The sequence below is a fragment of the Synchiropus splendidus genome, chromosome 17 (genome assembly GCF_027744825.2).
Source record: "Synchiropus splendidus isolate RoL2022-P1 chromosome 17, RoL_Sspl_1.0, whole genome shotgun sequence".
Classification (NCBI taxonomy): domain Eukaryota; kingdom Metazoa; phylum Chordata; class Actinopteri; order Syngnathiformes; family Callionymidae; genus Synchiropus; species Synchiropus splendidus.
Window position 1 is genome coordinate 8,910,310 of NC_071350.1, and position 17,304 is coordinate 8,927,613.

Consider the following 17,304-nt stretch of genomic DNA (forward strand, 5'->3'; position numbering starts at 1 on the left):
TTTCTGAATAAGTGGAAACTAGGGAGCGAATTAAGGAAACAGTTGTTTTTAATTTGGAGACTGGAAATCCTGTTTCACCGCCATAAAGGTCACTTTCCATTTGAACCATGTTGAGCGACGTGTTTTGGGATGAGGAAGTGCCTCCAAAATAAGGGAAAAGGATTTAATTCAGTGCAAAAACAGGCATCAAGACTTCTCTGTTTGAACTATCTCACGCTACTGAATGTGAAACACCAGAAACAATTGCACACATAATGACCTTTAATTCGTAAGATAAAAAAATGTACAATAACTTAAGAGATTCCACAGTACAGTGACAACCTTGCACTTTTTTTACTTGCTTGAAAAAGCAAGTGACTTCAAAACCAATCACGATAAAAGGTATAGAACAATAGAACTCAATTAAAAGAGTGATTTAAAATAAACAAAGCTTAAATGTTGAAATTGACAAACTGAGGGGAGGAATAGAGCATGAACACCTTGTGTTGCCTTTGAACATGGCAGTAAATCCTGGTTTGCCTCACAGTGCCAGCGTGTCTTTGATCAGCCTCCTCATGGTGGTGCTGACAGAGGTCCCCAAAGAGTCCGTGATCTGATATGTGATTTTGTACAGGTACGGCTGAACGTCTTTGAGACTGGTGTCAAAAACGTTGTCGACTTCAGACTGGGTTGGCATCTTTGGCAGGTAGTCGTGACGATTGATGACCTCCACAACGTTGATGACCTTCTCGCCAAGTTTCTCGCCCACTTTTTCCCGGCAGATCTGCCTCTCCTGCTCGTTGGCCAGGTTGACCACGTTGACCTTGATGCTCCACACCTCCCAGGGAATGCACTCATCAGAGAAGGGCCATCTGGACTTCTTCTTCTGGTAGAATTCCAGAGAGATCTGACCCATTCCGTCACTGCCAGTGTTGCTGAGGGCGTCCTTTAAGGCAAGAAGACATTGTCATTGCATTTTAACACTGACGTAAATCCAGCTACATGTACACATTCGATTAAAAGCATGACTGTTACAAACACGGCTCTTGACCTTCATGAATAAAAGGGCTGTTTATAACAAGATTTAGTCAATCAAATTTCAACAAATAAAACGTACGTCTGTATGTGATGAAGCACAAAATCCACGCCTGTTAAAGTATGGTCACATGCCACATTTAATAGACTGCCACATGAGCTTTTTGTGACTTGAACTGCTAAGGTTTAGTAGTATTTAAGGCCTACCTTGAATTCGGATACAGCTTTCCTGATCACCCGGTCTAGTTCCTCCGACGAGACTCGGACGAAACTGAAGTCGATGAAGTCGCAGTCGATGTCCAGCGTTCCCACGGTTCCGATGGAGTAGGTGCCCTCTTTCTTGTAGTGAAATTTCCCAGTACTGCGATGCAGAAGGATCGTGTGCAGCAGCGCCAACATCGCCTCCTCCACCTGCCTCGACTCCACGGTCACCTCCAGGACTTCCGAACGGCAATTCATGGTTCAATGTGATATATTCCCATTTACCAGAAACGAGGTGACGATGGAAGCTGTTCAACCGCGTCTGTGTAAGTGGCGAAACTCGAAATAGCAAAGTCTCTAAATATACCTCTTTTTACAGGCGGCGTTGCCTTCTGGATATGTTAAATTAAAACACGTAAAACACGATCTGTTTATAAAAGTAGCAACAAGAGAAGCTCGCCGTGTTTACGTCCTCGTCTGACTCTTCTTTTGCTCCCAGAGTAAAACTGCCTTAGCGAATACACTGCCCTCTAGTGCACAGGAGGTGGTACGAACCAGGTTTGACTAGAGCGTTTTAATCTCTAACTACTTTTTTCAGCCATTTATCCCATGTGTTATTACTAGTGCTGTCAGTCTCATTTTTATGTCATATCTGCTAAAGGTCTCCTGATAAAGAATTTGAGTTCTAGGATATTTAAAAAATGTACTGCATGACTGATCAATTGAATACAGTAAGAAGAGAAGATTTGAAATCCAATTTTTTTTATTGGTGAACTGTGCTTCATAAATGAAATCCAAAAGTAAAGGTCAAGCACATCCGCAAACCAGTTAGGCCAAGTGCGTTATTCAAAAAATGTAAAACAAATACAGCAATACAGTGAAGTAAATAAAACAAAGCTGTCCTAAAAAATGTCAAACAAACAGCAATACAGTTCAATAAATAAAATAAGGCTGTTTTCAAAAATGTAATACAAATACAGCGATTCAGTTAAATAAATAAAATTCTGAAATAAAATAAGGCTGTCTCTTTGTTATTTTTTTTAAACGTGTTAATTCGATTAATTAATTACGGCGCAATTTAACGTGTTAAAAAATGTAATGCATTTCATTATGAGTATCAACGGTTCTTCATTTTGCCTCATTTGGAGGCGTGTTATACTTCTATTATTCATTTTATATTGAGCTTAAGTGCCTATTTGAGACAGCCTTATTTTATTTCAGAATTTTATTTATTTAACCGAATCGCTGTATTTGTATTACATTTTTGAAGACAGCTTTGTTTTATTTATTTCACTGTATTGCTGTATTTGTTTTACATTTTTGAATGACCTTTACTTTTGGATTTCAATTATGAAGCACAGCTCACCAATAAAAAATAAATATTTCAAATCTTCGCTTCTTACTGTTCAATTGAATAGTCATGCTCTACATTTTTTTAATATCCTAGAACTCAAATTCTTTATCAGGAGACCTGTAGCAGATATGACATAAAATGCGATGAATTCCATTTTTTTTAATCGACTGACAGCACTAGTAAAAATAAAACATTTATGCCCACAATTAATGCATTATTGTTTAGTAGTTTAAACCCCACTCAGCGACATTTGACGACTAGGTTTTTTCCTTAAACATATTAAAAAATATTATTTCCAAAAAAACGTAACAGCCCGTTTAAAAAACCCGGAAATATGACGCCAACTCTCGTAAACGAAAACACTCGCGTATTGGCCGCGGTGCATTATGGGCGATGCTGTCCGTGCCACATATCTCCTCACATACGGCAGTTTACGATCAGACTGCTCAGGTCCGGTGGTGGTCCGTGCGCCGTCTCCTCCAAAATGTTTCCTCTCGGTCATCTCCTTTACGCGCGGACATGGTTTGGTGGCGCTTCACCGGATGACTTTTAAGGCGCTGTCAGCATTTTTGGAAAACTTTGCCTGCGACTCGCCTGCTCGGCGGACGACAGAGGAGATTAGCTAACGAAGCTAACAAACTCATTGAAGAGGAGGAGAAGAATACGGTGTTCCGTACATTCTGGAGTCTGCCTTTTCGCTCCCGGACAGCGCGCGGATATGGTCCCAGGTTCCGCTGGACACTAGCGCACCATGGATAAGAAACATTATTTATTAAGAGGATTGAGCTGCGGGCACTTAGTGGAGCGCTGTAATTGATCCGATAAACACACCGCGAGGATGTGGGGCTAGTTTTTCCTGCGAGGCGTGTTAAAACTGCAAGTCATCGTTTTCATCAACAATGTCCGAGCTGGAAAGTTCCGCTTCATATTTTGGTCTGGAGGATCCCCAGTGGCTATGCATGGTCACGCTTTTCGTCGCCTCGTTGGTGACTCTGGTGCTGTATTTCGTACAGTATTTCCAGCAGAGGACTGCGGTGGGGGCGCGGGGAGCCGCGGAGGAGGAAGCCGCGGCTCTGCTGCGCTGGGCGCTGTCACTGAAGAGCTGGAAGAGCCAGTGGAGAAGAGCCTGGTGTCGAGCTTTGAACGATGAGGCCAGGAGGACAGGGGTGAGTTCCGTGACTCCTCCCGGGCAGGTGATCACCCTCAATAAAGAAAGCTCTGGTGATGACTAACGTATACTTTCACTGGAGATAAGATAACCCTTCATTGAATTGTACGCTCCAAAAATAAAAGGAAAGTTTGATACACCTGTAATGGCGAGGTTAAGGTAAGCTAGTCCTTAATTCATTCCACAGTGGGGAATGACAGCAAACATCGTCGATATGCATAAGTAACTTTACATAATGCCGATGTCAAGTGTCACTTCATTGTTCACATTTAAAAAAGCTATGCATAAGTATTGTGAAGTTTATGTACTTTATATTTTTGTGTTTGATCAACAAAGATGTAAACATCGTCGTTCATGTTTGTATTTTCGGTCAATTCACCACAAAATCGTATCAGACATTTGGATTCCTTTTACTTAAAAAGTCAGGTACAACTCCTGCTGTCGTGTGTTTTTTGGGCCTTATAACATCCGTCTATGTATTATCCGAAATTACCATAAATTGTTTTTGCACAGTGCCGTGCATCAGTTCCATCGACCAGCCAAGTTCCCCCTCTAGGTTTTTGTTTATTAACAGTCGTGACTTTGATGATCCAGTATACACTGCCTGGCCAAAAAAAAGTCTCCACCTGGATTTAACTAAGCAAATGGGTACGAGCCGCAGGTCTCGGTTCAGCAACAGTATGTGCTCAAAGAATGAGGTCAGCCGACTACCTGAATATACTGAATGACCAGGTTATTCCATCAATGGATGTTTCGTTCCCTGATGGCATGGGCATATTCCAAGATGACAATGCCAGGATTCACCGGCCTCAAATTGTGAAAGACTGGTTCAGGGAGCATGAGACATCATTTTCACACATGGACTGGCCACCACAGAGTCCAGACCTTCACCCCATTGAGAATCTTTGGGATGTGCTGGAGAAGGCTTCGTGCAGCGGTCAGACTCTACCATCATCAATGCAAGATCTTGGTGAAAAATGAATGCAACACTGAATGGAAGTAAATCTTGTGACATTGCAGAAGCTTATCGAAACAATGCCACAGCGAATGCGTGCTGTAATCCAAGCTAATGGCGGTCCAACAAAATATTAGTGTATGTATTTTTTTTTTTGGTGGCAACTGTTTTTTTTGGCCAGACAGTTTATATTCGTCATAATGACATTTATATCCTCAGTTGTTTTAATGTTTTCTGTTGTTTTCCTCCCCTCTTTCAGAATGTAATTCTGTCGTTTGAAGAAGATGGACTTGAAGCATCAGAGCTCACCCTCAGTCAAGTTTCCAGCTTTCAGAAGTCTGCCAAACACAAGGTACACCAAACGTGGCAGTCAATTCTTCCACAAAGTTATCTTCAGAGAGGATGTCCTAAAACAGTTTAACTACCCAGTTTGTTGTTTGATAACAAATTGAAACCTGTGTTTACTGCATTGCTGAAATTCTTTTTCCTTAAATTGTGGGTTTTTACTGGCACATTAAGCTCTGTGGAGCAGATAATTTCAGACACATGGCTGCACTTTTCATGTGTAATCCAAGTGAGGAAATAAAATCTGTATAAAAAACTGATGATGCAGCTCAGTTGTGTGCTGTGACACATTCCTCAGCTTAATTGTGATTTCACAACAGACGATAATACATATTCTCAAAAACAGTTCTCTTGTTGCTATAGTGATGGACATTAAAACAGTTCCCTGGTTGTTCACAAACACTGGCTGAACGGCCTCTGTTTGATTTTAAAGGTCAATATGAGTTGAACTGTTTACTGTGATTCCGTCCTGCTCAGCTCTGCAGCTGCCCAGTGCCGGCTCAGCCCTCTCTTTGTGGCCATCGCAATATAGACCCGAATACCAGGTGCTCTGTTGTGAGTGTGAGGAATTTAATGAACAGAGGCTGGTGTGCGTGTGTGTTTAAGAGGCTTATATTGTGTCCACCTCGGCAGTAAGGCGGGGCAGGTAGCAGGTTCCCATCACAGAGCTCCATTTGCAAACAAACGCAGTAGAGTCACAGTCATCAATTCACTCAATAAATGCTGTCTGTATGATGCTGAATGATGGAACTGTTCTTTAGTGCAACTTGATTTACGTGTCTGGAGAAACATTCCACAGTAGTGAAGGTGATTTATCGTACACAGACAACTGACGTGGCAAAAGCATTCCACTCCAATGCTCCAGATGCTTTTAATTTTCCTCCGTGCTCCACAGTATTTAGCTCTCCTCAGAGAAAAAAACGCAGTGTAAAAATGCTACTTTTGGTTTCACAATGACAAGCAAACTGCGAAAAAGCGTCAGGGAGATTTTGCGCCGCGTGATCCTCAGGGTGGAACAGTGAGTTGGGTGTTTTTGTAAAACCGCCTTCAAAGTTCAAGCAGGATGAACTGTTACAAATGGGTGATGGGACTTGTACGAGTCTCATCATGAGATCTATTGAGGCATCACTAGTCGTCATATGACTTCGTTTGACCGTGCAAAACTATGAACTAGAACTGAAATTCTTTTTTGAAATCTGCATCTCATTGTATTCCAACAATTTTTTTTTGCAAGAAACTGCTCATTTTAAAATATTCCGTTGTAAAGTTTTGCTTTTTTTAATCCTGTGATTTACTGAAATGCATTTTGTTTCTAAGCCCAAACATTTTTTTATGTGTGGTACTAAATCCCTCCTGCAAAAGTAAGTAGTGGATTTATGTTGTGTTGGTATTACTGTAATTACTGGAGGAGTATGTAATGGTTCTTCAAGTGTCTGAATGTCTTGTCTCAACAGGCTGTTTGCTGCAACGTGGTTGCAGAGAAGCTTGTGTTCATGGTCGGCGCTGAGTCAACAGCAGCAGCGTCAGCGGATCCATGTAAATATACAGTCACCATGTGTCCGCTGGAACTGCAGGTAAATGTTTGGTCATTTACTGATGGAAAAACACGCACGTAGGACTTTTGTGTGAATCATTCTGTATTGACAGAAAGCACATCACATAATTCTTGAGTTCATTGATGAGCCGCACACTTTTTGATCACCACTGGCCAAGGTTCCACATTTTAAATTACCTCTCATGTCCTTGGCAAGTGTCCCAAATACCTCCTTTAAAACGTCTGAGCCATTTTTTATACTATACTTATACCATCCAATTTAAAATGAAAAAAAAATACAAGGTTTTTGAAGGATGACTAGTCAGTCGTAGCACTTTACGAGACATGTTGGAAGAAAGCTGTTGTAAAACAAGCAAGAAAGGCAGGATGGAATGATGACGTGCAACTCTTCTGACAAGATGTCTGTTATTGATTTTCTGTCTGTACTTTATCAAAGTGTCCCAGACAAATTAAGGAAGGAAAGTGGATTGGAGATAATGTATCTAAGTAGAGGGCTGAGACATTCAGTTGGCACATGCATCACTCCTCTCTCACATTCTGCATCAAAATGAACGTTTCTTTTTTTCATCAGAAAACCTCAATATTATGATGGTTTTTCTCCAAGAGCTGAAACGCTTTTTGTACTTGCTTGCTCAGACTTTACACAGAACACGTAAAGTGGCACCTTAAGAACGTGCTGTAGAGCAGAAGTTGACCGAGTTCCCATTGAAGTAAAATGCTCTTCAATATGTTTTTATCGGATTACTGACACTAAACCAATGGTGTAGCCAAAATGTACACCTATTATTTTCTTTTCTGATGTTGGTATTAGCTACTGGACTCCTCCGACCATATGACTAACGTGTATTAAAGTGTGCGTCGATTACGTGTAAACAAGACAAAACGCTACAAATCATATTTTTAGCTGTAATCTTGCAGAAAGGTTAAATCCCCACAAGTGTGAAGAATAAGTAGCTATGCCTGTTAGCCTACTTGTATTAAGGATATTTTTAAACCAATAAGGTGCTTGTCACCTCCTGAGCTCATTGTGCCATAAATACACCCTGAATTAGGAGGGAGAGAGAGAGAGAGGTGGCGCGAGAGGTTTGTTTTGGTTGGGAATCAATTGTTGTTACAGGAATGTAAAGGGTTTCTCCTGTTTCACTCTGGCGCTTTCAGATCAGTCTGGAAAAGTCAGAAAAGCTTTTTTCCAAATGGGCTTTGTTTTCCCCAGAGGCACACCAACACCTCAATGAAAGTCGGGTTTTTCCTGCTTCAAAAATTGGTGGTGTTGTGTAGCTATGTAGCATCACAGGTGTTTTCATCACAGTTTTTTTTCCACATGTCTAATCCAAGTGTGATCTACTAGAGTTTCATCAGACACATGAGGATGGTGTCCTTTGTGTCATTCAATGGACTGTTGGTGGTCTTTCCCAGGACGAGACATGCATCTGCTGGGTCTTTCCTGCGCAAGCCGGCTGTTACTATCAGAAACTGGCTTCATGCACTTAGACGATGGGGTCAGTTCTGGGCTCCTGTCTCTCCAAACCCACCATGCTGCTAACCATGAAACCTACTAGTCAGATTTCCATCCAAATGTCATGCGCGGCATGAGGTGACATCATCAGAGAGTGTCTCTGAGCCACAAAAACAACACACTCAGCTGACAGTCAACAACTGATCATGGACAAATTCTTGTTAAAGGTTCCACCAGTTATTATTAATGCAAGATGCAAGGCTTGTGGACCTTTTCATGTCTGCTGGGTCGGGAACTGGAGCACCAGGGCGGTAGGCTCTGCGACAAACCTGTGATGGTTCATTGAAACATCAGTCATGTTAGATACAATCTGAATGGTTTGTAATGAAGAGAGACTACATGAGCCGCACTGTCACCTTCCGTCCTTATCTTGTATTTGTCCAGTCCTGATTTTAAAGCCAATTTTCAGGTGATTTTAAAGATGTGTTCAAGTATGGAACATAGTATGAGCAGTGTTTTCTTCTTTATTTGAAAGTAAACTGTGTTGGGGGGCTGCTTTGTCCAAGTTAATGTGATCTGAGTGACACTGTTCCTGTGAATGTATCGTCATTGTTATCTGATGAAGCCTTTGTTTGGTATCACAGAGGCTGCTTTTCAGTCTGGTATTCAGGCACGCCAGGACAAGATGACTTGCCTGTTATCTTTCTCTTATTCTTTCTTTTCTTCCGCTGTGCTCTTTGTTTCGGATGGACACTACACTTCATGTTTTCATATTTGATTTACTTCGTTTGGGTTATGGAAAGTAGTTTTGGACCCAAGTCCAGGTTGTCATGTCCATCAGTGGTGTGGTCGTTCCTGGTTTATACCTTCATGCAAATGTCGTGGACCCGCGTCTCACTAGGAAGCAAATTACATGGTTCAATAGCCCGAATTTGCATCATGAATCGAGAATGTTGTAAACTAATTAATATCGCAATGCAGAGGAAGTTCCATACAGTTATCTACTCTCACCAGCACCCACTAATGTCCACTCATAGTGTCATAAAACATCATACACAAGCAGCTTGAAACAAAATATTCAACAGTCATCTCCGCTACTGAATATATAGTTTTGTCATTTATGAATCAAACTATGGCCACTTCATAGACAGGCAACATATAGTCAAGGCAGGTATAATAAAAACACAGAAGTTCAACTCCAACTTTATTGGAGCTGTATGAGCTTTGTCTGCAGTTAACAAAGACGTGCTGGAGGGTAGATGGATGAATGTTATCTGTGAGGATGATTTAGTCAAAGTTGATGAAGCTTCATCTTCTCATGCAACTGGGTCAGTTTCACTCACGAGGGCGTCTTGTTGCTGAATGGATTATGTTGTTGAGATAATGTCAGTGTTTAAAAGGTTTGTCAAGGGGTTTACTTTGGTTACTAGGTGACTTGTAAAGTGTATTACTACTGTATATTGTCCACACTACAGTCTGTCTTGAAACTGTTATTTAATTAAACCTATTAGTGGACTTTGTTTATGTTTAGTTATAATAGTTAACTAAGTGTAGAGATGAGAAATTCAGAAATTCAAACTGCTCCGCCAGTTTTATTTAGGGGTTAAATTGAGCCATCTGTCTGTTGTATCGTCTGTCTTTTAACAGTTTACTTAAACTGTGCACCCGTCTGGACACATTTTCTAATGAAGAAATATTACAAATAATGTGAATAAATTATCATTTTGATGCTTGTTCTCTGTATGTTTTATTGGAACTAGCTCCATATGTATGCAAGGCCAATGCAGCGAGTGCGCCGTGTGTTTATCGAATTTTGCGTAAGATGCAGAGTTCTCATCGTGGAAATTGTTTATGGCGGTATATTGTGTACGATAGGTTATCACCCATCCCCATTGTCCTGTAATTCAGTGATGAAAAGTGTGATTAGTTTCACTTAAAAAGCATGATGTCCGTGATGTCCCTCTCATCTGATGCAACTGTCATTGGCTTGAGCCTCCAGAGACCTGGTTCTCTGGAACTGGGAGGAAGAAAAAACATAGCTGGAGTTTTTTTTACTGTAGCCCTCATCTTGGTGAAAGGCAACCAACCCTCGTGTCATTGTCATCCAGCCTTTGAAATGCTTGAAACTGAATTCTGTTTGTTGTACCTGTAGTTATTTTTGCTTGTTGATGTCGGCAGCTTGACCTTCAACTCCAAGAAGCTGACGATGAGGTCCACGTCAGCTGGGATGTGTCCCACCTGACGACAGAAGAGCTGCTGGTCACCTCTATGTCTGCACAGGTGATTTTACACCGAATATTTAATCGGAATTCTAGCGTATTCTTCTTCTCTCAGCTGTCTCTTTCTTGGGCTCGAGGTCACAAGGATAGCGTTATGTAAAATAAAACATAAACCAGAACTCCAGTGAAATGTGGCACACAACTTTGAACGAAGAGTGTTCTGCATTCTCATGAATTGTGATCATGAAAGCAGATTTCAGTAACATCCCAACTCTTTCCTGTCCTCTATGATGAAGCACTCCACCTGCTTTTAGCTGTCCACTCAACCACCCCTGCACTCGCTTTCTCTCGCTCCATTTCTACTTTTAATGCCACTGATCTGTGTTAGCTCCATGGTTCCCCAACAACAACTGTCGAACCAAAAATGCTTCTAAAGAGCAAGAATGGAATGAGTCATTGCAACACACTGCCGTCGAAGGTATGAGAGAGTGACATGAAGCTCTTTTTGACCTCCCAAAAACGCCTTTGTAAAAGTGAGAGGAGCATCCGCCACGGTCACGCTGCATTCTTTTGAATAAATGCAAACCAGCATTTAACTGATTTGCCTTCGCTGCCTTTGCCTCACGTTTGCCAACAGGTTATGTTAGTTTGATGTGTGTTGCTGTTTCTATCAATACTGTGGAATATGTATTGCATTCAACCATAAAACCTAAGAAGCATTTTTGTCTTGTTTTTCCCCCACAGAACAAATCCCTCACTCCAACTACAGACTCAGTCAAGGAGCAGTTAAAACAGATTTTACATGCTACTCGTCCATCTGTGCTTCTGAGCTGCCGGCCTGCTCAGGCCACAGAGGTCAAGGTTTGTAGAGCATAACTTCCTCCAGGATTTGTCGAAACGCTCGCTCTCAACAGGTGCAACGTGATGAAAATTACTTCTGACCTCTAGTCAGTATGAACAAAGGATGCATTTTTATTAAGACATTATAACCATTACTAAATGTCTTGCCATTTAAAGACTATTATTTGTATTCCTCTGGATCCAGTTCAAATAAATGTTGACTCTCCACCTGTTGTAGTCACAATTTAATGAAAAACTAACAGTACTACTTGAGTATTAAACATATAATATGATCATCAACAGCGGGTTTCTCTAGATTAACAGTAATAGTATTGTTTTAGCATCAGGACAAGTTCAGTTCTAATGCATTTTTGCTGTGTGTGGGATATTCAAAACTGTTCATGAAAGATAAATGGCAACTTTTTGTCGGCATCAGCATGAGACGGCTTCCAGCCCCGCCGCAAACAGATCGGTATCTGGTCTATTTGACATTCCCAGAAGCAGCCGTTAAATGATTAATTCTTCCTCCCAGACTTCTGATACAGCATCTTCCGCCCTCTATCCTAATGAAGTTTGCTAAATACTGCCTCTCCAACAGGAAGCATTCAATAAATCAGTTCCTCCCAAACCGCCCCGAGCTCATGACTGGAAACTGCTGGTGAAAAATATTCGGGTGACAGTCGATCAGGAGGAAGGTGCTGCAGGTGAGATGATGCAAGCGGATTTCATGGTTGCTTCAAGTGTGTGCCGTTTGATCTCGCCTGTTTGGTCAGTCATGCTGCAGAAGGGATGGCGTAATAGAAGCAGGAAGCTCCTGTGATCTGCCTTCTGATGGAATTTCCAGGAGACAGTAATGCATGTCCCATCCTGTTGGAAGTGACAGGAGGGTCTCATCAGTGGAGACTTGTTTTCGCTCTGTAGTTCATAGAAATTTGAGACTTTAAAATGATCTGTTATTCAGCACATTTTTCCAAAAAGGGTTTATTCAAAATGGGACTGAACTTCATTCTTTTGATTCTTCTGAAATGAGTGGTATTTAAATTTGCGTTCAAGTTCCTAATTCTGCCCGACCCTGAACTATAAATAGCAGTGCCATGACACAGCATTGAGCATCTTTCTGTTTCTGTAAGTGAAGCAGAAGTTGGCTGAGGATCTGAGATAAAGACGCGCTGGTGTTTACATTAGTACATCCTGCTTGGTAGCACTTCATCAGGTGCCTTTACCTGTAATTTAAATAACTTTGACAGTGGTTGCTTTGCGATGGAAAATGACATGCAAGACATTGCACACAGTTTACTGTTGTTTTCCTTGATAATAGCTAAGCTGTATGTGTTGTGGTTGTAGGCAGCATGAATCCTCTGTGTGTGCTGCAGTTGGATGACCCTCCACAGAAGTTCAATACTTCAGCTTTAAAGCACACAACTTGTCCTGCCTGGGATCAGCCGTTTATCTTGTAAGTTTGCCCACAGAGCAAGTATCATCCTTGAGCGGATGCAGTTTTACATGTCGCTTTTTTCTATTGTTTCAGTGAACTGAACGGTCGCTCAAAAGAACTCCTCATTCAAGTGCTGAATGAGGGAGCACCAGAGGGGCGTAAGTAATACCAGAAAACGAGCTTCATGGTTTTAGTGCATCCGACGGAGATTGTTATTTGTATTGCAGAATGTGTAGTAGGCCAGGTGTCTGTGCCTTTTGATCTTGTGAAGAAGGAGCCCAAAGGACTGCAAACATTGACACTCAAGACCAAAGATGTAGTGGCTGGATCACTAACTACTGAGGTACATATCACAAGTCAATCGAATGTTCTTTTGGTTTCTGTGTCTGAAATGTTGATGCTTCATTTGTTTGATAAGTTTACCTACCTGGAGCCCAGTGAGGTGCGCTCCTGGCAGCCCCCCACCCCGGCGTCCACTAAGAGAGTGGAGATGGATCGGACTGTGATGCCTTGTGGCACAGTGGTCACAACAATCACTGCGGTGAAGAGCAAGCCGGGTCGACCGCTTCCTCCTGGGCTGAGCATAGGTATGATGACTGAAGGGACTTCAGTGATACTTGGATTCCCGCTGGAACGCTCCAGAGCAGCTGTTGTTGATCTTCAATTTTCTCCAGATTCTTCTCAGAAGGCCATGGTCAGCAAATCCAAACTGTCCGAGCGCCGTGTGTCCGAACAGACGTCGGTGTTGACGTCAACAGTCAACAAAGCTTTGTCCTCCTCTGACACTGAGCTGCTCATGTTGAACGGCACCGACCCTGTTGCCGAGGCAGCCATTCGACAACTGCACCAGTCTGCGAAACAGAAGATGAAATCACCGGTGAAGAAGAGCACCATCATCATCTCTGGCATTGCCAAAGTAAGACAGCATTTTAAAACTTTTGAAATGTTCAGGTTGTAAAAAGAGAATCTGGCTTTATAGATGGTTCACGTTTTATTCCCCAGACGCCATTGTCTCAGGACGATGAGCTGGCACTGATGGCGGGTTATGCCGCGGCGATGGACGCCTCCATGTCAGAAGACAGCTCAACTCAGGATGTTACCACTGCCATCATGTCGGGGACCAGCAGCCCCCCGGAGGAGCCCCACGATGGTCTGAGCGGAACAGGCCGACCCCCAGAGGACTGGGAGAGCCAGACGGGAGAGGATCTGAACCACACCTCGCTCTCCATGTGTGTCTCTGAGGCCAGCTGCAAAAAGAGAGGTAGGAGCACCTCATCCCTGCCAATCTGGTTCTGCTGGTTTGGGGCTGTGAATTCCACATTGAAGGCAGAAGCACACTTGAATTTGGATATTTCGCAGCCACCTGTTTTTCCCCAGTCATGTTCTCTTTTCTGCTCTTTTTTTCTTGTCTTAAACTGACATCTCTGCTGTCACAGAGGAAACCAGTTCAGAGACATTATGTCCAGATGAGTAAGTCCTCTTGTCACGTAGCTCCCATGCTACACTAGCACAAGTAGTCTCCTGTAAAGTTTTGTGTAGAGTTCCGAGTTCTCCTGGTAGATATATCACCTCATGTTGAACACATCATTGCAAACCTGATGCCCTATTTCCTGCTTTTTTTGTTATCAGGAAATGAACCGATAAGTATTTATGACTTCAAGGATAGCTGGAGTTTTCTCCTCTCAGGACGTCATTCTGCCAGCTCAGGTGTTTCAGTTAGAGAGGGTTCATAAAGTTTGTCTCACTGGGTCAAGTTAGGCTTTCTAGTCAAATAAACAGTTATGTTAATGAGTCATCTTCTTCACTATTTTACTGTTTCAATACTGTTTTTTTTCTAGTCCCATTAGCCTGAACAAACACTTCTAACACTCAGGTGCACTTTCCAGTGCAATCCATAATCCATCATGTTCTCCATTACCTAAATTAATTTGAGTTTAGAACACCTACAGTGCAGATTTCCTTTGCTCTCAGTAGGGCAAAGTACACGCTTTATATTTGCAGTTACCAGCATGTTAGATAACCATTTTAAGTGGGGACAGGGGACTGGTTATGTAAAAGCTATATGTGTTCTCACATTACTTTACTGTAGAATGATGCAGTCAAGTAGTACTGTGTAACATATTCTGCTCTATAAAAACATGGCTATGCACTACAAATCCTTCTAGTGTTTTATTTTGTTTCACTTTTTTATTGTTATTGCTGTATGTGCTGATTATTCTGTTATGTTACAAAGAGAGAAGTGTCCAACATTAGCATATTTTTAGGATCAGACATCCGAGTGGTTGTGTTAAAAACATATGTTAAGCATGTGGATACTGTGTTTTCTATGATGTTTATAAGAGACATAAGAAGTTCTAGATGTATTACGTGAGGATCTTTTGTAGTGGAGATCACCTAACCCCAGAGCTTAGAGAGACCAAGACTTTAGCGAGACCGAGTTGTGACTGAGATTTAAGACCGGTGAGGAGCAAGACTGAACTGAGTACAGACTGTCACTGATCTCAAAGGTTCTTCTGTTCATGTGTTCTTTGCATTGGTATTGCTATTCACCAATATATCCACCAGGGGGAGCAGCCCATAGTGAAAACTTTACGACAATGACAAACTCCTAAACTAACATGGGGACTGTGAAAGAAGTATTGATAATGTGCCTCTTGCACGAAAGCAGAAAAGGACGGTCGGTGAGGCCGTTACAAATATATCGTGACTGGAGGACGGAGAATTTCCGTCAATATTATGTCTCCTTCTGTCTCATTAGAGCGACGTATGGGGTAGAAACAGTCACATTGAGCATTAATGGGCCTGGAGTCTGTAAGCCCTGGTCTCAGTCTCAGGTTAGATGGTCTCGACTACAACACACAGCACTGTGGTCCAAAAACCAGAATCAGGGTGAACATGTTTCTCAAACTGCTATGTCTGTGTTTGACTTGGACAATCAACACTCTGCGGCTAATATTAGCATCTGCGCTCTCACTGCCTTGTAATCTCAGTCTAACGCCAGCGTCACTAATCTCCATCTGAACTCAACCATCCGTTTGACACTGTTCTTGTCTCTGGGTTTTGTTTCCCAGGGAGCTTCCTACAAAGGGGTGCCAGACTGTTTTTCCGGAGGAGGCACCAACGCAAGGAACCGGGGATGAGCCAGTCGCACAATGACCTGGTGTACCTGGAGTCTCCTTCCTCCGTGGAGCGCGCCAGTCGGACAGCTACGCTTAGTCGCATGCTCAGCCGGAAGAGCAAGAACAAGGTCAAAGTCAACGGCTCTACCTCCATGGGGGAGCCACGCACGTGAACCCCTACTAGCACCTCAAACACGGACTGGCAAACCTGCGGTGTGGAGATGATTCACTGAAGGTGTTTTCCATTGAGGGCAGGAATTCAGCCAACGCAGCTGTGCGGGAATCATGGCATTTTACTGGATATTCCTTGGCTTGTTTCTCTGATTTTTATGCAACATTTTGGAATTTTAAAGTGGCCTTGTCACCGCCTGGTAATGGCCATTACTCCTTGCCGCATGAGCGCATCCCTGTGTTTCCCTAAGGTGGACCAAAGATGAAGATGAGAGTGGTGTCTATGATTTGCACATTTTCACTAGCGTTGCTTTACAGTGCAATGACAAAAGCTGCTCTGAAGACAGACAGAGACTTGTCTGTCGCTCTGATTCATCACAGAGGGGAGGATGTTTTCAGTGTGAACTCTTATTCTGAACTCTTATTTTGGGATTCACACCCAGTGCTCTTTTAAGTTTAGCTTAGTTTATAGCTTATTTCAAGCCAATAAATCAAGATCAACTGCAACAGCTGTGTGAAATGTACATATGATGATGTTGAGTTCTTCATCCCCATGTTATTTATAATCGGAAAAGTATCTTTACAAGTTGGTCTTTATGACTATTTAGGTTGGCTTAATGTTGTTGAAGTGTTCATGTAACTTTTATTCCTGCTGAGTTTTTAATATGCAAATGTCTCCTGTCTTCCTAAAATATTCCAGAAATGCGACCAGCAGAGGTTTCTGTGTGAAAAGGGAACTTGACAAACTGTAAGCAGCGACTTTGATGGAACTCAATTGTGCTTGTCGCGTCAGGCACTAACAAAACTACTCTCCCACCGTGCGTTTATCCCCATAAAATGTTTTATCGCCTCATATTGTTTTTGAACCTCAATAGTGTGGACGCTATTTTTCAAGAAATCAGCTGATGATTGTATGTTTTGTAAGCAGCTTGTTGAAGACCTCGGTGCACACGATTCACAACCATATCTTCGGTTGATGGAGGCTGCCGTCGCTTGGGAGATTATGCAACGTAATAAGACAGAACTGAAGATTGCCTTACCGTTACTCTGGTCCAACGTTTGACTCCACTCACTAGAAGAAACAAACCAATGCTTTGTGTTCTAACATCAGCAATCTCTACTATCTAAATGCCTATGCACATAACACACTCGAATCTGTGTGTCACAATAATGGACTAACCAGGAAGCGTGTATTCATATTTAAATACATCCGTTTCAACTCAATCTCTCGGGTACACATGGGATCAAGATGTGTCTGTCATCCTCTTAAAGGCATTTGCTTCTGTGTCTTGCAAGCAACAGCTGTTCTGAATAAACTGCAGGGTTTAATGTGATTTTTTTTTTTTTTTTTTTTTTTTTTTTTTTGAAAGAAAGATGATTTTCTTTGTGCACAAAATGGCTTCACAGCAGCGTGTTTTGGGGTCACTGCAGAGATCATAACTAATAAAAGTATCAAACTATTTCTTAGTGTG

The 17,304-nt window shown here is 42.1% G+C and overlaps 2 protein-coding genes across 3 annotated transcripts; one reads left to right on the top strand and one right to left on the bottom strand.

Moving 5' to 3' along the window:
• Nucleotides 1-230: 230 nt before the first annotated feature.
• atg101 (autophagy related 101) lies at nt 231-1,723 on the bottom strand. The gene is made up of 2 exons (XM_053847141.1): nt 1,222-1,723; nt 231-925 (listed from the first exon to the last, which is right to left on the bottom strand). Exons 1-2 carry the CDS (start codon nt 1,471-1,473, stop codon nt 521-523), a joined length of 657 nt encoding a protein of 218 aa, XP_053703116.1. The 5' UTR covers nt 1,474-1,723; the 3' UTR covers nt 231-520.
• Nucleotides 1,724-2,980: 1,257 nt separating this feature from the next.
• On the top strand, nt 2,981-17,205 carry LOC128748400 (C2 domain-containing protein 2). Of its 2 annotated transcripts, XM_053847140.1 has the most exons (14): nt 2,981-3,735; nt 4,952-5,044; nt 6,492-6,611; nt 10,227-10,328; nt 11,012-11,128; nt 11,706-11,811; nt 12,452-12,560; nt 12,636-12,700; nt 12,770-12,885; nt 12,961-13,129; nt 13,217-13,458; nt 13,545-13,803; nt 13,979-14,012; nt 15,614-15,845. In XM_053847140.1, the coding sequence occupies exons 1-14, from the start codon at nt 3,469-3,471 to the stop codon at nt 15,696-15,698; spliced, it is 1,884 nt and encodes a 627-aa protein (XP_053703115.1). In that variant the 5' UTR covers nt 2,981-3,468; the 3' UTR covers nt 15,699-15,845. The 2 variants fall into 2 exon arrangements, with proteins under 2 accessions (XP_053703115.1, XP_053703114.1); XM_053847139.1 differs by lacking the exon at nt 13,979-14,012 and having other exon boundaries at nt 15,614-17,205.
• Nucleotides 17,206-17,304: the final 99 nt, after the last annotated feature.